Source organism: Bos indicus x Bos taurus, chromosome 8 (genome assembly GCF_003369695.1).
Source record: "Bos indicus x Bos taurus breed Angus x Brahman F1 hybrid chromosome 8, Bos_hybrid_MaternalHap_v2.0, whole genome shotgun sequence".
Classification (NCBI taxonomy): Eukaryota; Metazoa; Chordata; class Mammalia; order Artiodactyla; family Bovidae; genus Bos; species Bos indicus x Bos taurus.
In genome coordinates, this window is record NC_040083.1 from 29,768,750 (window position 1) to 29,790,806 (window position 22,057).

At 36.7% G+C, this 22,057-nt stretch overlaps 1 protein-coding gene across 10 annotated transcripts in view; it reads left to right on the forward strand.

Annotated features, from left to right (window-relative positions):
* NFIB (nuclear factor I B) overlaps positions 1–22,057 on the forward strand; it is a 257,619-nt gene that overhangs the window by 168,997 nt on the left and 66,565 nt on the right. For all 10 annotated transcript variants that reach the window (XM_027549231.1, XM_027549222.1, XM_027549226.1 and 7 more), the window contains exons 4-5: positions 15,427–15,495; positions 21,754–21,874. In XM_027549231.1, the coding sequence (XP_027405032.1) occupies positions 15,427–15,495; positions 21,754–21,874 (190 nt within the window). The remainder of the gene's footprint in view (positions 1–15,426; positions 15,496–21,753; positions 21,875–22,057) is intronic.

Here is a 22,057-nt window from a genome sequence, read left to right on the forward strand (position 1 = left end):
CCAGAGACAGTGTTCAGCAGTGTTCAAGATTTATGCAATAGAGGCTTAGGCCCACGATAGGTTAAATGCATTTTAACCTGTTCTTGAGGTTACATTCCCCAGAATCTGACCTAAGTCAGGAAAAGCAGAGTGTTTCATAGAGACAGTCATGGTGAGCTTCTTCTGCCCTGGAGGTAAGCTACATGCTAGATATGACTGACTGACTGACAGATGTCCTGAACTCCTAACTTGTGTAGCACGTCTGGTGGTAAATTCCGTAGGGATGTATCAGACAGAGAATTGTAGTGCTCTAATATCATTACTGATTCAGGATACCAGTCTCAGATGGATCCAGTTTTTCTTTTCTCCCAAACTGATGAACTGTAGAGAAGGTCTATTTGCTATTTCATGCTTTTGTTTGGTATAAATATCAAAATGTTCCTAGAGTTTATATGATCATGAATGTGTAAGCAGGTAAGGTAGCTTTCTAGAAATTGTGAAAATTGCAGGACTAATGGGAGTCATTATCTTCAAAAATTTTCCTGACTACATTGACTATTCCTTATTCATTTGTGATTCTTTGGAAATATTACTTTCTAAAAATTTCAACCCCGTTGTTTGTAGATTAAAGAGGTAATTTATTTGCCAGGAGAAATATCAATAACCTCAGATATGCAGATGACACCATCCTTATGGCAGAAAGTGAAGAGGAACTCAAAAGCCTCTTGATGAAAGTGAAAGTGGAGAGTGAAAAAGTTGGCTTAAAGCTCAACATTCAGAAAACGAAGATCATGGCATCTGGTCCCACCAGTTCATGGGAAATAGATGGGGAAACAGTGGAAACAGTGTCAGACTTTATTTTTCTGGGCTCCAAAATCACTGCAGATGGTGACTGCAGCCATGAAATTAAAAGACGCTTACTCCTTGGAAGGAAAGTTATGACCAACCTAGATAGCGTATTCAAAAGCAGAGACATTATTTTGCCAACAAAGGTTCGTCTAGTCAAGGCTATGGTTTTTCCTGTGGTCATGTATAGATGTGAGAGTTGGACTGTGAAGAAGTCTGAGCGCCGAAGAATTGATGCTTTGGAACTGTGGTGTTGGAGAAAACTCTTGAGAGTCCCTTGGACTGCAAGGAGATCCAACCAGTCCATTCTGAAGGAGATCAGCCCTGGGATTTCTTTGGAAGGAATGATGCTCAAGCTGAAACTCCAGTACTTTGGCCACCTCATGCGAAGAGTTGACTCATTGGAAAAGACCCTGATGATGGGAGGGATTGGGGGCAGGAGGAGAAGGGGACGACAGAGGATGAGATGGCTGGATGGCATCACCAACTTGATGGATGTGAGTCTGAGTGAACTCCGGGAGTTGGTGATGGACAGGGAGGCCTGGCGTGCTGCAATTCATGGGGTCGCAAAGAGTCAGACACGACTAAGTGACTGACCTGATCTGATCTGAAGGTATAATTCACATATAATAAATTGCATATCTACCTATTATATAAATATATATCTATGTATATAAAAATGAAGAGAATAAATACTTATCAAATATACAAAGCCATGTATTTATGTGTGTGTTTCTGCTCTATCTCATTGATTTGTCTATCTTTTGCCAATACCAAATGTTTTCTTGATTTCTGTAAATTTATAATAAGATTTTAAAATTATCTTTATGTCCTCCGGAGAAGGCAGTGGCACCACACTCCGGTACTTTTGCCTGGAAAACCCCATGGATGGAGGAGCCTGGTAGGCTGCAGTCCATGGGGTCGCTAAGAGTCAGACATAACTGAGCGATTTCCCTTTCACTTTTCACTTTTATGCATTGGAGAAGGGAATGGCAACCCATTCCAGTGTTCTTGCCTGGAGAATCCCAGGGACGGGGAAGCCTGGTGGGCCTCTGTCTATGGGGTTGCACAGAGTTGGACACGACTGAAGCGACTTAGCAGCAGCAGCCTCTAAATTTTCATGTAAACAGAATCAACTTATCAAATTCAAACAACAAAAAAAAAGCCTGCTATAATTTTGACTGAGAGTAGTGGTGGGCTGCAGTCCATGGGGTTGGACGACTGAGCGACTTCACTCTCACTTTTCACTTTCATGCATTGGAGAAGGAAATGGCAACCCACTCCAGTATTCTTGCCTGGAGAATCCTGGGGATGGGGGAGCCTGGTGGGCTGCCATCTATGGGGTCGCACAGAGTCGGACAAGACTGAAGTGACTTAGCAGCAGCAGCAGTGAAACTTCACGCTAGGTCTTTATAGGCATATAGCAAAATAATGATCATTAGCTATCCAACATAAAGTCTACCTTTCTGGCTTAATTTCTCATTCAGATTATCCCACAATTCACTAAAACTTCCATGAGGATATATAAAGCCTTGAACAGTTTTTTCTAAGCACACAAAAACTGAGGCTGAAGGACAGAAGGTTAGAGGCTTATCCTATAACTACATGACTAGCGTAGTTTGAACCTAAAAAGTGAAGTTTTTCATATCTTTTAATTCATGAAAGATAGAAGTTTGATTCCTTGAGAAATTGCAGACATTTAAGTTTGATTCTATTGCATTACCATCCCATAGGTTCAGAGCATTTTTTCTATATCAACTTAAAAGACTATAAACCCAGAGAACAACAGGGTTAAGAAATGAGGTATAGAAAGGGAGTGAAGAGTATAGGAAAGCATCTCGCAGTCTGATTACTTTTCCTAACAGGAATCCTTCAAAAATTATCCACTCTGTGCTAGAGTCTAACTCCTTAATACAACAGAGAAGGCCCTTTGTAAACTTGTTCCCATCTGTCCTTCCAGAACCATGCATTAGAGAAAGTGAGGGTTTTCATGTACTACTGGGTAGGATCTTCCATATCTAGAGTGGGGTGAGAACGGCCCTCTGCTTTATAGTAAAGGTTCATTAGATGAAGGACCAGCAGTCACTAGAAATTGATTAGATGTGGAAATTCTACGGTTTCTCATACTACTACTGCCATTACAAATAATCGTGTATTAAACCCTGCTGCTGCTGCTGCTAAGTTGCTTCAGTCGTATCCGACTCTGTGCGACCCCTTAGACGGCAGCCCACCAGGCTCCCTGTTCCTGGGATTCTCCAGGAAAGAATACTGGAGTGGGTTGCCATTTCCTTCTCCAATGCGTGAAAGTGAAGTCGCTCAGTCGTGTCGTGTCCGACTCCTAGCGACCCCATGGATTGCAGCCTACTAGGCCCCTCCATCCATGGGATTTTCCAAGCAAGAGTATGGGAGTGGGTTGCTATTGCCTTCTCTGGTATTAAACATTAAACACTTCATATATACTTTCTTATTTAATAGTCACTTCAAATCTCTGAGTTCAGCATTACTATCATTATTCCCATTTCACAAATGAGAACTGGAGGTGGGGGGGTGGGGAGTAGAGAATTTAAGTATTTATTCAGAGTCATTAATTAAAAAAAAAAAAGCCTGAAAATTGAACTGAAATAGAGTTTAAAGTGCCAGGACCTGGCACTTTTTTTTTTTTTTTATTAATGACTCCGAATAAATACTTAAATTTGAGAGAATGGCATTGAAACATGTATAATATCATGTATGAAACGAGTCGCCAGTCCAGGTTCGATGCAGGATACTGGATGCTTGGGGCTGGTGCACTGGGACGACCCAGAGGGAGGGTATGGGGAGGGAGGAGGGAGGAGGGTTCAGGATGGGGAACACAGGTATACCTGTGGCGGATTCATTTCGATATTTGGCAAAACTAATACAATATTGTAAAGTTTAAAAATAAAATAAAATTAAAAAAAATAAAAATAAAGGTCATAAGTACTCAAAAAAATAAATAAGTGAAAAAAAATAAAGTGCCAGGGCCTGGCAAATAACAATAAATGGTAGCCACTGTTGTATTATTATCATCATTATTATCATTATTATTCCTTATTTATATTAAGTAATTTAATCAAATTTATCCAGCTAGTAAATGATAACAAAAGAATCCACATCCAGTTATGTTAATGCTACAGCCCTCCATCTCAATCTAAAAACTGAATGCTTTTTTTGAAGCACAACCCTAAATTTGAGTACCCTGTAAGTAAAAAGTAAACAACCATGTCCTTGGAGCAAATACTGAAGAACAAGGGAAAGGGTCTATCATTAAGATCCAGAAGAACATATCTTTAAAAATGAAGAACTAGAAGAAAATTTCAGAGAAACATCTTATTTTCTTAGAAAAGGGGCTTACATAAAATGTAAGAGGAAAGAAAAACAGATGAAAGAAGAGCTTCAATGAACAGAACATCATGTGAGTTAAGAAAAATTAGCAGGAAAACTAAAACTGGTTTCATACAGTTAAAATCTGGATTGGAAAAATAAAAAAAGCTAGCTGATATTGTGTAAATAATCACTGATACAGAGGACAAACTTGAGATGTTTGTTCCAAAAGCAAAGGAAAAGAGCAGAGAGGTTAAAATTGGGAAAAAAGGTTTATAATGAAAGAATAGAAAATCAAACATTAATTTAGGCTTTCTTGTTAAGAAATCAGAAATTTTAGGAAAGAAATAGAATCAAGGACGAATGAAGAGAACTTTTATGAGCTAAAAATGATCTAAATATGCCAATTAAGGGGGCTGATATTCCCAGCCAATAGTAATGATATCTAAATATTATGCTGTTGCAGTTTTTGTATTTCATAAGTGAAAAGGAGAATCTTGTAGAGATTAGAGAAAAACAGTTACCTGAATTTCTTTTAATGTTTGAGGAGTTTTATTTCTAGTCAAAGGTGATATAAATATAGTCTTTATTATTTGTTGTCTCAAAAAATAGTCCCTCATTTTCTTTGTAAAAATTTTGCTTGAAAACTTGTTGCAGTTGACAAAGTGATGCACCAAAAAAGAAAAAAAAATTAGTAAGAGAAAATCCATAGATATATACTGATAGTTATAAATATCCTGTAACTCCTGTAACTAAAGAATCGCAGGTGGATTCTTTACCATCTGAGCCACCAGGGAAGCCCAATAGACTAATAATGAAAATAATAAATAGAAATTTATGTCTAAGTAATGGACAGAGGAGCCTGGCAGGCTACAGTCTATAGGGTTGCAAAGAGTTGGACACGACTAAAGCAACTTAGCATGCAAGCCAAGTATTGTAAATAAGATTATAGACATAATTTCCTATGTAAAATGCAGTTCTTGAATGTCAATAACAATAACAATTATCTGGGTCTCAAATTGCAGATCATGTTTATTTTTTAATTGTTATAAAATACATATAACATAAAAATTACCATTTTAAAGGTAAATTTCAGTAGTGTAAAGTTTATTCATTTTGTTGGACAGCCGGTCCCTAGAACTTCTTCATCTTGCAAAACTGAAGCTCTGTACCCATTAAATAACAACTCTCTCTTCTCTCTTCCCCCATTCTTCTTTGTTTCTAGGAGTTTTTCTGCTCTAGACACCTCACCTAAGTGAAATCATACAATATTTGCCTTTTTGTTACTGGTTTATTACAGACTACATTTTTAAGGACTGAAAAGAGGAAGAAATTTGAAGAGGTTGGATAACTAAGAATGGCAGACTGATTTTGTCCTTTCAGGATAATTTATTTTGGCTTTTGCTGAAGAGTCTCTATTGTTTGCTTTCATCTCTTTTTCTGCTTAGATTTGTTATCAGGGAAGCTTTCTTCTCTTCGTGGAGTCAAATACATTCTCAGCCTCAATTGACATAATCATGTGTTGTTCTTTGTTGTCGTTTGCTTGTTTTTTAATTTTTTTCTCTATTATATGGATAAATTTCCTGACAGTGAACTACCCTCATTTCTGAAATAAACTCTAATGATAATATAGTGTATCATTCTTTTGATAACAGTATTATATTCAATTTAAATATATGAATTGAATGCATTCAGTTTTATCTAGGATTCTCAAAGTTGCATTTAGCTGCAACTTATGTTTGCATAAATGCATAACAGGCATTTATGTTTGCATGATTTTTGGTTGGTTGTTTGCTTGCTTTGTTTTGATAAGGGACATTGAAAGTTTAGTTATTTAAACTTTGCTGTCCTAATGAAGGGTTATGAGAGAGCCTTCTTCATAAGGTAGCTTGTCATCATTCTCTACAGCCTGCTGCTGCTGCTAAGTCGCTTCAGTCATGTCCGGCTCTGTGCGACCCCATAGATGGCAGCCCACCAGGCTCCCCCATCCCTGGGATTCTCCAGGCAAGAACACTGGAGTGGGTTGCCATTTCCTTCTCCAATGCATGAAAGTGAAAAGTGAAAGTGAAGTCGCTCAGTCGTGTCCGACTCTTAGCAACCCCATGGACTGCAGCCCACAAGGCTCCTCCGTCCATGGGATTTTCCAGGCAAGAGTACTGGAGTGGGGTGCCATTGCCTTCTCAGTCTCTACAGCCTGGGAGAGGGTAAATAGCATTGAGATTTGAAGGCAAGGTAAAGGATAGCTCAAATCTAGCTGTGCACCCGTCTGTACCTGATGCCATTTTTAAAGGTGGTTTTTAAAATACTTATTTATGTTGTCCTAGGATCTTCACATTTTAGAGTGCACGTGAGCTCATTAAGATTCTAAGCATCTCAGTGGAACCTGAGCTTCTGCATTTCTAATAAGCTCTCAGGTTATGCCAATGCATTTGGTTCTGGAATCACAATTTGAATAACAAGAGACTAGCATGGTGGTCCCTAAATTTTGTTGCACATTGAAATCACCTGGGGAACTTTTAGAACATCTACATGTCTGGGACACATCCATACCAATTAAATCAGAATAGCTGGGAGTGGAAACCAGCATAAATTGTTTTTCAAGAACCCTATGGGCTTCAAATGATCAGCGAATTTTGGGAACCACTGTACAAATTGTTTTGTTCAGGTTCCACTTTGCTGAATTTTGGTTACTTCTAGTTTCGTAAATAATTGCCCATTTAAGTTTCAAAGTCAATAAGTTACGTTTTAATCTCTCATAATTCTTTTAATGAATTTGGTTTCTATGGTTATGTCTCCCTTCTATTCTTGTACTTGAAGCTTGTAAATAATTTTTTTGTTTTGCTTGACTTTTTAGAGAATCTTATTTCCTTTTTTGCTTTAAATATTCCTCTTTTTTCCATATTATTAATTTCAGCTTTTGTCTTTAATTCCCTTTTTAATTTTTCTTGGATTGTTCTGCTGTTTTTCTATGGTGAATAATTTTCCTTTATTTTTGTCTTTCTTTCTTCATTGCTTCCTAGATAGTTGACAGTTTTTCTTTTGATTTTCTGTTTGATTCATTACTTATTTTCTTAATTTTCATGTGGTTAGAAGATATGGTCACTTTTTTTTTCACTTTCACTTGTATTTACCAAAGATGAGACATAATGGCCTGATGGCCAGAAAAAATTCTCTGCTTTTAAGAATTTGTTAATGTTTTCTTTTTGGTAAAGGACATGATCAATTTTTATAAAATGTCTGTGGATATACCAAAAAAGTATAAGTTGTATTTGAATGATAGAAAGTGAGTCTTTATCTAACAGTCGTGTTCACATCTAAGAGAGATGTATTCTGAATTCTCACTATATTTTTATCAAGTTTCTTGTATTTTATTGGCTTTCATTTTATTCATTTTCCAGAATATTTTTGGTGAATGTGAGATATGTGATTTATCTTACTCATTAATTATGTACTTCATTAATAATGTTATTTATCCTGTTTATTGTAATTCACCTTAAATTGCATCTTAACCATTGCTAATTGACACTGATTTTTTTTTTAATTTGCCAAAATTCTCTGCCTACTATTTTATTTTCAACGTTTTGTTCTTATTCTCATTTTAAGTATGTTCCTTAAAAATAGCTAGATTTTGTTTGCTTTAGTTAATCTAATGCTCTCTGTTGGATAATTCAGTTCAATCTTGTTGTAATGATTGATATACCTGATTTTATTCTTCCTATTTTACTTTATACTAATCATTTATTTTCACATCTTATATCCTTATTTTGGCTGTCTTGATTAGCTCCTATTACATTTTGTTTCCTCACTGTACAATTCTACCTTCCCTTTCCCTACTCTTAGAATTAAATACCTCCTTTGTTATTATTTGAAAATAATAATACAGCCTGACTTAAAATAATACATATTGACTTATGTAGTGGTACTTCTGTATTTTAAAGAAGAGAAACAGGGGGCATAGAACAATTGCTTAGCTTTCCTTAAGTTTACATAGTAAGTGACAGAGTTAATTTATTAGTATAGTTTAATGTAATTTAATATAATTATATTAATTATAGTATATTATAACAATATGTAATATTTATTTTACTATAATGTCAATACAGTAAAAATAAACATAGTCCACTTAGTTAACCATAAAGTATATGTGCTAAGAAATTTTAAAACCTGCAAAAATTGATTTTCTTTAATAATTTGTAATAATACTGTTTTAAGGCCAGACAATAGGAATAAATTTCTTGAAAGACTAATAGTTGTCTAAGAATCTTCGCTGAAACAGATTCTGGGAAGGTGATTTTTTACCAGTGAGATTTTCTAGACTTTCAACTTTTTGTATTTTATTTTCATAAATGATAGTGACTCATCCAATCCGTTTTATGAAGCACACATATAACCCTGATATAAAAGCTTAGAAAATAAAATACAAAAATTCCCACAGAAGTATCCCACCAAAATACAGGGAATTTGGAAGAAACTGTCAATAAACCAGTTCAACAGTAAATTAAAAGAGGTATGTACCATGAACCAACAAAGATAATATAAGAATTCAGTAATATGTAACAATAAGAAATGCTGTAAGGGATAAAAAGGATAATCTCTACAAGACCAAAAAGGCATTTAATAATAATAAACTATTCTGATCAGAAAAGTTTAAAAAACTCTGAGAAAACTAGAAATAAGTGAATATGTCAAATGCTGAGAAAGGAATCAATCATCAATGAATAGCCAAATTATTATTAACTGTGAAACTCTAAAAGTATTCTTGTTAATATTATGAGTAAATATTCCTGGTAGCACTCTTATTATTTACATGTATTTGAATGTTCTCTTCAAAGAAATGAGTATGTCTCTGAAAAAATCCTACCTTATTATAATAGTGAAAATTATAGCATTAATGAAAATTATAGATTAATTTCTCTATCAACTATCCACAATTAAAAACAAATCCCATTAATATGACTAATATGTAATTCTGGCAACAGGGAGGTGACATGAAACACTCATGATCTGCCCGAGGGAATATAAATTGGCAAAAACCTTTATGGAAAGTAGCTTGACAGTTTTTACCAAGAGCTTTAAAAGAGTTTATGTCCTTTGACCCAGTAATTCCACTTCTGGGAACTCCAGCCTAAGAAAATCACAAGAATTGCTGACAAAGATTTGTGTACAAGGATGTTAATGGCAGTGCTGTTTATAATATTTTTTTAAATGGGAAATAACCTAAAATGCCAAACAATGGGAGAGTGGTCAAATAAAGTATGATACAGCCATGCAGTATAATAGGATACAGGCATTGAAATCATGCTGTTTAATCTAAAGGAAAAGATATAATGTTAATTAGAAAAAGTCAGAATATGCATTTATTTAAATTTGATATCAATTTTATATCAAATTTTTTTTGTTTTTATATTTTTTTTGCTTATATATTATATATGAAGGAAAATTTTAATGGACTGGAAGGAAAAACTAAACAAACATAAAAAAATATATTAATGTAGTACTATCAGAGTGTGTTAAAGTCAGTAAAGCTCTCTGCCAGATCATGTAAATAACCATCAGGGATTTACATTTCATATTGAAGCACAAACTTCATTCTAAATTAGTACTAAAATGTTATCCTTAGCTGTAGGCTGAGGTTCAGTCTCTGTGCAGAGAATCATTGTCTTTGCAATAATTAGTGTATCTATTTTATAATCATAGTTTCCATCCTTAACCACGGACGGTTCAGACCAGTTAGGAAACTGAAGAGAGCCCTGTCTTAGAAAATGACCAGTCTGTTAGGTTTCGTAGCTGAAGTTTTAGGAAGATCAGCAAAGAGTTAGTAAGAAATAATCTAGTGTTCTTGCCCTTTGCATCCATTAGCAAAAGGATTTAGGCATCTTTACACTCAGTTGAAGGAAGTGAACAATTGGAATCCCACAGCTGGAGCATGCCTGTGAGATATCCAGTGTCCTCTTCTTTTTCCAAATGAACAACGCAAGGAAACTAACAGGAAAACAGCCATGTAAGAAAAAGTGGAATCTAAGTGTTTCAGTGGGTTTGAGACACTCCTATCCAGTTTCCTATCCATAATGAGAATTCTTAAATGCAGTAGCAGGGGCGGGATCTTGATAGCCACTGGGAAACCCCCTATGTTTAGGTACTAGTTTCCTCATCTGTAAAATGGTAATAACTTGAGGATAACTGCGAACTTGGCATGGACTCACGCTTTCTAAGATTTTTGTAGCTTGGCGTGTCTTGGTTATTATTACCTTTGCAAGGTTTCACATTCCTTTCTAGGACTTTTCTTATTGGGTGACAAATCTGTTTACTGAGCCAAAAAAACAGTTCCTGGACTATGCAGAATAAGTCTAATCCACCATCTACATTAACAGTCCTTCAAATACTCGAAGACAGCTTTCATGAATTTAATAACTGCTTTCTGTGGTTTTTTTTTTTTTTAATTTCAAGAATAGAACACAGTAGACCATAAAAATGAGCCATTATCAGTCTTCCTTTGGATTTTCTGTGTGAATGTTGTTTAACATTTAAATGGTGCTGATTATAATTTGAGATATTAGCAGTTAGATATGCCATTGTGTCAGTCTGTTATTGTTTGTAAAGGAGGTTAAACACTATATTAACTTCTGAGTAGTGATTTATTGTTGCTTTTGTTAGAGAAAAATAAAAAGTATAAAATAATATAATTTGATATTGCCTTTGAGAATTTTCAGTTTGCAAAGGTCTTTATTTCCTACTCAATTTTATTTTTTAAAAAGCATACATGTAGTGTAAATACAGCATCACATAAATGCTAAGTTGTTCTTTGCTTCCTGGCATAAGCTGTTGTGTAATATTGCTCTGTAACCATTAAGCAGCTGCTCTGTCTCAGAGATGCTCATATTTCCTTTGGTAGATAAAGGGAGTTTGCTAAATGAATGTCTCCAAATTGCTTTAAGATCTTTGGCCTTTCTGGCAGCTATTCTAGATTCACAGTGGTCTATGTTACACATGCAAACCATGTTTTTAGAAGGCCCCTACAGCCTGGAGGTTACAGATGGGGTTGTGTTAACAGCAAGAACCTGCGTTTTGCTGAGTCTTACCTTCTATACTGTATAGCAGGGCTCATGACCCGCTGCGTGATCCTCTCCAGTTATTTTGCCAGAGTCCTTAAGTACTATCTCTTATATGCTTGTGAGCAAGCACAATTAGCTGTCCAAGTACCATATCATCCACTGTTTCTTTTCTTTAGGCTGCCTCATCTTGGGTAATGCCTGTCCACTGTCAAGGCTGTGCTGCATGCAGAGATGCATGAAGGGGGCAGCTGTCTGCTTCAGGTGTCTCTCCTAGGCTTCCAGTTGGCTGATTCCCACCAACCCCGCTCCCTGCCCCACATAAGGTCATTGTTATCTTGCTATGCCCCATGCAGGAGTGGAGCCCAGTGGGACCTATGATGTTGCATTTTTGCTTGTGGGTGCCAAAGCAGTTTGGACATACTTCTAATGCCTTTCACTGTTTTAGTAAAATAGCTCTTTCAGTTTTCCTTGTAGATCCAAATTCCTTGGAACTCGGGGAATTGGGGGTAGGGAGTGGAGAAGCATCCTGCAACATTCTGATTTGCCTTCCCTTTTCCATGTGATAGTCATCATGTCTGTCTGTGTATGACTGTCTTACTGTCTTCCTCCTGGTAGGATTACCTTGAGGTGGCTATCTGCTGCCTTAGGATTTGGTTCCTAATGGACCACACATCACTCCATCTTAATGAATATGACTGCAGCGGCTTCACTTTCACTTTTCACTTTCATGCATTGGAGAAGGAAATGGCAACCCACTCCAGTGTTCTTGCCTGGAGAATCCCAGGGATGGCGGAGCCTGGTGGGCTGCCGTCTTTGGGGTCGCACAGAGTCAGACACGACTGAAGCGACTTAGCAGCAGCAGCAGAGCATAACTAAGAAGCAAATAGAGTCCTGACTACTCTGGAGTAATAAGGAAATGAACTTCAGATAATATCTATATATTGAAATGTTAGCCTGTATTGTTCAGTCACTAAGTTGTATCTGCCTCTTTGTGACCGCATAGATTGCAGCACCCTGGGCTTCCCTGTCCTTCACTATCTCCCAGAGTTTGCTTAGATTCATGTCCCTTGAGTCAGTGATGCCATCCAACCATCTCGTAATCTGTCACTCTGTTCTTCTCCTGCCCTCAATCTTTCCCAGCATTCGGGTACACATGGAATAATTTATATAAATTGAAATATTTACCATTTATTTACTCTTTCGTCAATTTGCAAATATCTGTGAGCTGTTTGAACACTCCTAGTGCCTTGGTAGTTATTTTATACTAAATGCCTAAAGTTGTACATTAGTTACACAACAAAGTTAGAGATATAATCTGCCTGTAATCATTACACTTTCCCATCCTGCCCAATAACATAAATAAACTCCTAGGCAAACAAATTCCAGGGAATAACAAGAATCAGTAAAATTATCCTTCAGTCTTAAGCTATCTTTATCTTCATTGTTATAAAATTATTAAGGTATGCATTTGTGACCATGTTTCAAAAAGTTGAATTTTACAGTTTTTTTCTGCAAGCGTTTACTGGTTAGTGTATGCTGCTGCTGCTAAGTCACTTCAGTCGTGTCCGACTCTGTGCGACCCCATAGATGGCAGCCCACCAGGCTCCCCCGTCCCTGGGATTCTCCAGGCAACAACACTGGCGTGGGTTGCCATTTCCTTCTCCAATGCATGAGAGTGAAAAGTCAAAGTGAAGTCGCTCAGTCGTGTCCAACTCTTAGCGACCCCATGGACTGCAGCCTACCAGGCTTCTCCACCCATGAGATTTTCCAGGCAAGAATACTGGAGTGGGGTGCCATTGCCTTATATGTGGGCTCTGACTTAGTTGTTAGGGGAGAAGCAGATGGACAAAACCCAGTCACTCCCCCAAATAAGAAAAAACACAAGACTTGAAAACAGTTATCTTGGAAAACTTGAATGTACAAAGTGATGTAAAGTAAGTACAAACCAGGTGCTATGTGAATATAGAAAAAGAGATCAATTTTAGTTGGCATAGGGGTTGGGAGAGGAGGGTAGAGAAGCAGTTTATGGAGCGGGCAGTGGCTGAGCTGGACACGGAAGGCTGAGAGTTGAGTGTGGATAGAGGGCCTTCTGATCAGAGGCAGCTATGTGAGAATGACATGAGGGTGGGCCTTTACAGAGCGAATAACCTTGTCTGATTGGTTAAGCATACGGGCTGTCATCATGATAAGTAGAGTCTCTATATTTAATGTACTTGTCATATGTAAAATGTTTACTATACATAAAGTACAGTGTAAGCTATTATACTTTAGAGCAACAAAAACAATAATAATAACCTGTTAGAAATTAAAACTGTCTTTGTCTCCAACCACAGAGCGGGAGTTGATGTCCTTTTGTGTCTCAATGGCTTTTAGCACTTTGTACAATGGTATCTATCTGAAAGTTTCTCAATAATCACTGAAATGAATTCACCCTGACAGAAAATTAATTGCTCAAGAAGTAGGCGTTTCTTAAAATAGAGCTGCATTAAGTGGGGACATTTAGTTCTTATCCTCTTAAAAATGTATATCTTTTTTAAAGTAATGATTTAATATGAGACCTGAGTTTTATCACCAGCTGAGATCTCATAATTTCTTCTCATTCTTTTATTCTTTTTCTAAAGAAGGTGAATGGATGGATATAAAACAGTGTTCAAACAGCCTTCAGACATACACAGCTCCTCTGTTTATTCCCAACAGTGATGTATATGTACTAAGTAAATGATTTTCTGTCTTTTCATGCTATGTATGGTTAAAAAGTAGGGTGGTGACTCTCATTCTGGTAAAGTTTCTAAATGATTATTTATAGTTATCTTGAGACTGGAATTCAGTGTGAATATTTCAGTGTGTGCATGATTGTTGCCTCCATGAGCCAGTCCTAATTTATTGGTGATGTTTAATCTGTGCCTACTCTGCATTTTATAGTTTTATCTCGCTTATGCATAACTCTGTAAGGTAGCTAATTTTATTGGTATTATCTTTAATATATGAATGGAAACTCTGAGGCACAAAGAGTCTAATGTTCCAGGACAATTATTATTATAAATTTCTTTAAGTTCATTATTATCATGATTAATTATTCCAGGACGCCATGGTGGCACAGTGTAGTCAGGAGTCAAAGCCCAGCTCTTCGACGTGAGTGGACCATGTTGCTAAACCACTCATGCCTGCCTTTCCTACACTAAATCAACCTCTCAGTCAGCCCCAAAGTGTTCTGCAGCATTGGATCAAATTGCCATTTCTTGGAATTTAGAGTTTTTTCCTGGAAGCATTTGAATACTGAGGATTTTCACACTTATTCTCTCCCTGGGGCAGCAGGTAGATGGAATGAGTAGCCGTATTCCATCTACCTGAGGTGTTCATCCCCTCCTCACCACCATGAAACTTCCTTCTCATTGGCTAGAACCTGGGGACACGGCAGTCGCTGAGAGTTCCATTTCCAGTCCTGGGCAGAGCTAGGCCAGCCAGGAATCCGTTTGACTCTGGCTCCTGACCAGTGGAGGTCCCTGAAGGGTCAGGAGGCATTCCTGGAGGTCTGGCCTCACCACTGTTTGCCAGAAAAAAGGATCCTGTTTTTGAAATGGAGTACCAGGGAGTGGCAGCAGGGTGAGAAAGCAGTGAAATTGTGTGAGGTATATTAAAGGTGCACGGAAATAGGTCCGTGTGAAGTATTTGCTCTGTGTACCAGTTCTGCTTTTGTGTGATTCAGGACAGGAACAAAGGTGGGAGGGCTGGTAACAGCAACTCACTTTTCTTTACTCAGGGAAGGATTTGTTAAAGAACAGTGGTTTCCAGAGATCTTTGAAGTAATTCCAACAAGGTGCTAATTGTGGTTGTGGTTTTCCTTTTTCATTCTTTCTTTTTTTTTAAATGATTGGACTTTAGTCTACCAGGTGCTACTGCCCAAGGGCCCCTAAACCTTCATTCCCTATGCATGAGCCATGGCAAATAAAACCATACCAATTGCCTTGTACACTTGGAAAGTTAAAATTTCTTTCTGAGAGATTATTTAGCTTCTAAACTGAAAACTTCTGTTTTAAAAGACTCAGTTTGCATTTCATAAGCATTTTGTTTTTATGTGTCTTTGTTGTAAGCATACTTGGTTTTTAGTCTAACCTTTGTTTTGAAACACTTGAGTGAATTCTAGTGTTAAATCATTTATTTGCTTCCTGCTTATGTTGATCTCTTTCTTCTTGATGTTTATTTTCAGGATACCTTGAGGATAGTTTTGTAAAATCTGGAGTCTTCAATGTATCAGAACTTGTGAGAGTATCTAGAAGTAAGTAAACTCTTTGCTTATTATTTAATTATACAGTATGACTTAAAATATTTTGTATTTTGAAAATGAAATACAGTATGAAAAGAACTGTGTATTAGGGTAATTTGAGCTTTAAAATCTCTAACTTTTTGATTTCACAAATGAAGTTAATTTGTCTGGCTTTCTGAAATATTTGCATTTAAATCCGTACTTTTTGTAGTACAAAAATAATTTGGGGTTTGTTCTGCTTGCTGTGTTGTTGGTATTCATTTAATTCACTGTTCACTCTGTGACCATAGATGGTCATTTATATCAAAGGAAGTGTGATTAATTAAATGTACTCAGTGTTGTTATGATAACCCACATAAGTTTCCTGTAGATAAGTGCTTTTTCATTTTGCTAACATTTTGGTGGGGGCTTGGAGATGTACAGGATATACACGCTAACAGGCAGAGTGTAGAGGGATGCAGAAATTAACTTTGCAGATTGTAGTTGGATATAGATAGAAAGCATTGTTATCCAAAACAATGTCAAATTGTTTTCACTGGCCACCTCACCTGAGACACCATTCTTGGCAGCCTGGAGGAGAATTTTCTCAAGTAAAGTGTACCTGGTCAGCTAACTAAGCAAGGAGGAAGTTTTCTTGATCACCTCTTTTAGTTGTTATTACGGTGTCTGCAGATATATGTAAGAGGCTGTTCTTATCTCATTGATTATGCTGAAGGGACTGACTCATTTCTACTTGCTCTCTTCTTTGATTTAGCTTATTTATGTACCTTTGATGGCTGTATTTTCACCTGACGTTTTGATAGGGAGTGTCACAGTTTGAAATGGTTTATTCAGATGATGTAGGGCCACTCTGGTCCCTGTTTAAGCTGTGTTTTTCACTTGGGTCAAATTCAGAGGTCATGAACAAGAATTATGATGATCCAAAAAGAATAAAAAAAAAATGAGTTACTGAGGCTAAGTGTAGGTAGTACTTTAGCATGGCATTCAGTGAAGTAGGTGACTTTCTCTTTGGGACTGTAGTTTCTCAAATACAGACTTCTGAACTGACTAGTGCACCTAGCCTGTGTTTCAGAGAGTTCTGTGAATAAACATTTAAGACTTTAGTAGCATCCTTTCTGACATAATTCTGCAGTGGATAAATATTATGCCCCAAATACTTCTGCCTTCATCTGTTGACTAAGGAGTAGTCTAAGTGACCAAAACTTCATATCCTGTGTCCCTGTGTCTATTGGATTCATGTTTGCTAGGCAAGAGGATTTTGGTGGTCTACTTCATTGACCAAGGCCATGAGACGTCTGTGTTTTTCCTGATCAATATGTGTTGTGCTAAGACTGCAATATTTGAACTTTTTATGTTTATTTTTAATTTGGAAAGGAACGTGCCTGAGTGACTTACTACCACTTAATGGCATTGTGTAAGGAAGGGAGTATTTGAAGGTGGGTAGTTGTGTTTGTGTGTGTGTGTGTTGCTCTGTAGCAGAGAGGCTATGCTGCTACAGTTATGAGACTCTATGAAATTATTTGTTTAAATTTGTAATTTTCTCAGTTTTATACTTCTATCCTTCTTAAAAGGATAATAGCATTATCTGTCAGAAAATATTATTAGTTCCTCATTAGAGGTAACATTGGAGAAGGCAATGACACCCCACTCCAGTACTCTTGCCTGGCAAATCCCATGGATGGAGGAGCCTGGTGGGCTGCAGTCCGTGGGGTCCCTAGGAGTCAGACATGATTGAGCGACTTCACTTTCACTTTTCACTTTCATGCATTGGAGAAGGAAATGGCAACCCACTTCAGTGTTCTTGCCTGGAGAATCCCAGGGATGGGGGAACCTGGTGGGCTGCCGTCTATGGGGTCGCACAGAGTCGGACACGACTGAGGCGACTTAGCAGAGGTAGCATTGGAGAAGGAAATGGCAACCCACTCCAGTGTTCTTGCCTGGAGAATCCCAGGGATGGGGGAGCCTGGTGGGCTGCCGTCTATGGGATCGCACAGAGTTGGACACGACTGAAGTGTCTTAACAGCAGCAGCAGCAGAGGTAACATTATGTTAGACGCTATGGGAGAACCATATGAGAACTTATAAAAACCCAGATTGGTACTGTGAGAAGATTGATACTGTGAGAAATCTGAATTTGAAACTTAAAAAATATATTTCTATAACAGTTCAGAAGTGAGGTAAATTTAACATACATCATTCATTCTTTCTTAAATCACACTCTCATCTCTTAGAGATTTTTAAGTTAGCTGTTATAACAAACATTACTGATTTGTAATTAGTATGTTAATTATCTATATTCATTCATTAGCTAATTAATTCAGCAAACATTTTCTATCCCATATGTAAATAGGTGTCTCTGAAATGCTTGAGAAGTTATTCTCCTAAGTGTTTAATATATCCACATTATAACCTTATTTATACAATTGAACTTCATTGTTTATGAAATAGGTTTTGCTAAGTAAACATCAACTTCAGCACAACCCTTTTGCTGTACATCACGAATTCTGACTTCTTGAGGGTTTACGATATGTTAATGGTTTCTGTCCTCTGGGGTTTTACTCTGGTATGACCCTCTAATGTGAATGTTGACTTTAGCTAATGAAGTTGTTCAATTTTAGGATAGTGATCTTTCTGGTGAACGATATTATCTCCATCTTAAAAGTTGATTTAGGATCAGCTTTTGGAGTGAGGAGAACAATAAGAGAGATTAAGGGTTGCCCTCTAACCCTTAGAATCTGAGGTTCTTCTGAGCTTGGTTTCTAAGAGGGTATTGGCAGCCTCTTAAACATGATTTGCAGCCTTAAGGCCCCTTGCTGCTCTCTGGGAGAGGTGCTAACAATGATCTTTGCATCTGATATAAGTTTTTCCCGAGGCTTTTAAATAGGCATATCTGCTGGGACTTGCAGTTCTTATACACTTTGTCATTAGATAAATTTTGTGCATGTGCTGTTTTAGAATTTGGCCGTGTTCATTATTAATCTACTTTAATTTCTGTAATCTCCCGTTTAGTGTCAAAATCTACACTAAATTTTACATTGCTTGTGTGTAAATCTGTAGACAAAATGCTTTTGTTTTGTTTTTCTTAAGCCATGACTAAAGCTTTACTTTCCATCTTGTCCACACACCCCTGCCCCAGTTTTAATGAGACTTAGTTGACATGTAGCACTGTATAATTTTAAGGTATATAGCATAATTGCTTGACTGACATATACTGTGAAATACCATAGTAAGTTTAGTTAATGTCTATCATCTCATGCAGTCATGCAGCTGTTAAAAAAGAGAAAAAGAGAAAATGTTATTTCCTTGTGATGAGAACTCTTAGGATCTACTCTCTTAACTGCTTTATATATATATATATATATATATATATATATATATATGCTACATTAGCTATAGTCATTGTTTTGTACATTACATCCCCAGTATCTATTTATTTTATAACTAGAAGTTTGTACATTTTGTGCTAACTTCCTCCAATTCTCCCTCCCCACTAATACCCACCTCTAGTAAACTTTTCTATGAGCTTGTTTTTTGTTTGTTTAGATTCCACGTATAAGTGAGATCATACAATATTTGTAAATAAATTATTTGTGTTGCTTCCTTGATATTTTGAAATAATCCTTCTGGTACAAAATTTAGAAAAAAAGATAATATTTCCAAAGATCTGTAATTGTCATTTTCCTATAAATTATACCTAGTATGCTTATGGTCAAACAATCTGTGTTGACTGTCATGCCATATGTTTATTAAATAGGAACTACAGATCTTTGTCTAAATATTGCATGAGCTTAATAAATTGCAGCTAATTGATATAAGATATAACATGTAAGTTTCCTGTTGGTAACTCAGTTCTTTGAATTGTATCCATTATTACCATCGAAAGCCAAACAGATTGTTTTACTTTCACTGAACCCCTCAAATGCCTCCTTCCAGCACTACTCTGCTTTCCAATGTCACGTAGAACATGATTCTAATAATAAACTTTAAAGCATGTGGTTATTGTGGGATTTCTTACCTTGCATTTTTTTAACCTCTGGTGTACCTCAAGCCACAACAAGCAACTACATTTTAACTGTCCAAAGAACTGAAGCCAATAGGCATAGTTATACATTGAAAACTAGTATTTTTTATATAAAATGAGGCTAAATCATATTATGTAATATGAACAACCTAACAGCAGGCAGAAACTGCAGATCTTTAGAGCTGAGACTAATCTTGTATGTATTAATTTATTTTGACTTAATTTTTAATAGAGCTATCCATTGTATATTCCTTGATTATTTCTCTGCAATAAACCGTGTACCCTCTAATCACATTTTCTTAAAAAATACGTTGTTAGTCTTGGCCTGCCTGATACTGAAATACAATTCAACTGATAGTGAACACATTTCAGATGTCTATTGAAAATTCTAGGTAAGGAAAATCCCTTGAAAATCAACGGTCCCTTTGGAATTTTATACTCAACATGAGGTTAGTTTGGAGAAAGGGGAAGATTAAGTGGACTCTCTGTTGTAGTGTGAATCTCAGAGGCTCTAGAGTTTTGTTGCCATGGGCTAGGATACACTTCCCCTCATTGATGATCTTGAAGGCCTGGTGAAAACAGGTGAAGAAATAGAATTTATTCTTAATCATTGTCCTTTGACACCAACCTGGCTGGTCTCCACCTTGCATGTCATCTCTGCCCATGACCTTGCTCTTTTAGCAACTGCTATTTAGAGTAACTTCCTTTGAGTACCCGCCTCATCCTCTAGAGCTCTGGGCCAGCTGTGGCTTTCTGCAGATTTCTTGGACCATTCAAGCTTATATCGGATTCTTCTTCCCTTGAAATCCTATAGCGTTTGTTGATCATGTCGTTCTTGTGGAAGTTTCACTATAATCTGCATGATGCTTGTATTTCTGTGCTTTTCATGAGTGTTCTGTTTACCCAGCTTGTTGCCCCATGTGTCTTATTAAGGACAGGAACTATCTTATATCTTAGACTGGTTTGTGTCCTGAAACTTTCAGCACCTGTCAGTAATGGATACAATAACTTGTTGATTGCACAGACCTTCAGTGGATAGATTCATTTGTACCATTCATTTGTACCTATTTACTGCTTTTCATAGGTTTTTGGACCGTTTCATCTTTGCTAACCACTGTAGGTTGCCAGGGAAGAGTTTTGGGGGAGAAAGCAAGAAAAGGGAACTCATACTTGTTGAGTATCTGTTATCCACTAGGCATCATGATAGACTTTTATCACTCCTTACCTCATTTCATCCTCAAAATAGTCATATGTGATAGCTTATTATAATTCTCATTTTATAGTTCAGGAAACTGAGGTTTATAGCACATAAATGGCAGAAGGAGTTAAAATGTTGTCTATTTCCCAGTACTCTCCTCATTCTAACACAACATGCTGCCTGAAAGATTTATTCAAGAAGTTTAGAAACTAATTTTAAAAATTTAGAAAGCTGTAATCCATGGTATGACAACCAATACTTACATCAAAAATCTCAGTTCACAATATATCAGCAAACTCAAAAAGACTTTTTGATTTATACCTTAAAGTATAAAACTCCATGAGTATATTTTAAATGACTTACGAAGTTGAGCATATCAACTTTTTAAAAAACAAGACATAAAGTAAAACTGTACTTCCTATTCATATATGAAACTGAATATGTATTTTGGAAAAAGAAATCTTGACTTTTATTTCATATTTGTCAATTTTACTTATATACTTGTCCTAATACAATAATTATTTTTATATCAAATATTAGAAATATGATCTCTAATGTACTTTAATATTAATGTTAATATTATTATAAAATAATCTTTTTATGGAACTATTTTAATTTGATTTAATTTAATTTTAATTTTTATTTAACAATAATTTGATTTTTAAGAGCTGAGTTAGTACAAAGGGCCTTGCTTTGTCCTGAGCAATAATCAGCATGTGTTGTGCCCTGTGGAGCATCCATAGACCAGTGGGATGGCAGATGTAGTGACGGCTAACAGTAAGGACTGAATGAAGAAGCTTGGGCAGTGCGAGCAGAGGAAGGGGTAACCAATGATGGCCATCTTAGTGCCTTGAGTTTCCACACGTGAACACTGGCATAGTGAGGATGTTTGCAAGTCTTAACCAATGGACGGTTGATACAGAGTCTTAAGGTAAAGAGAATTCCTCTCATCCTTGCCCAGAGGCATGGAAAATATGAGATTATTATATCTGAATAGAGATGACAATAGTAAATGCCACTCCCAATGCTCTTTTTCTTGTTTTATTCCTCAGCGCCCATAACCCAGGGAACTGGAGTCAACTTTCCAATTGGAGAAATCCCAAGCCAACCATACTATCATGACATGAACTCGGGGGTCAATCTTCAGAGGTCTTTGTCTTCTCCACCAAGCAGGTAACTCCAAGAGGAACTGCTTTTCTTCTCAGTCTGGTATGCAAATAGGTAGATAGGGAGACATGCACATAGGTTTGTCGGTAAACAGTGTGGAAATAAAACAAAAAGTTCAAGATTCTTTGCTGATTTTTCACAGAGTTTTACTCTTTCTTGGTTGAACTTATTTTGAAATTTGAAAGTTAA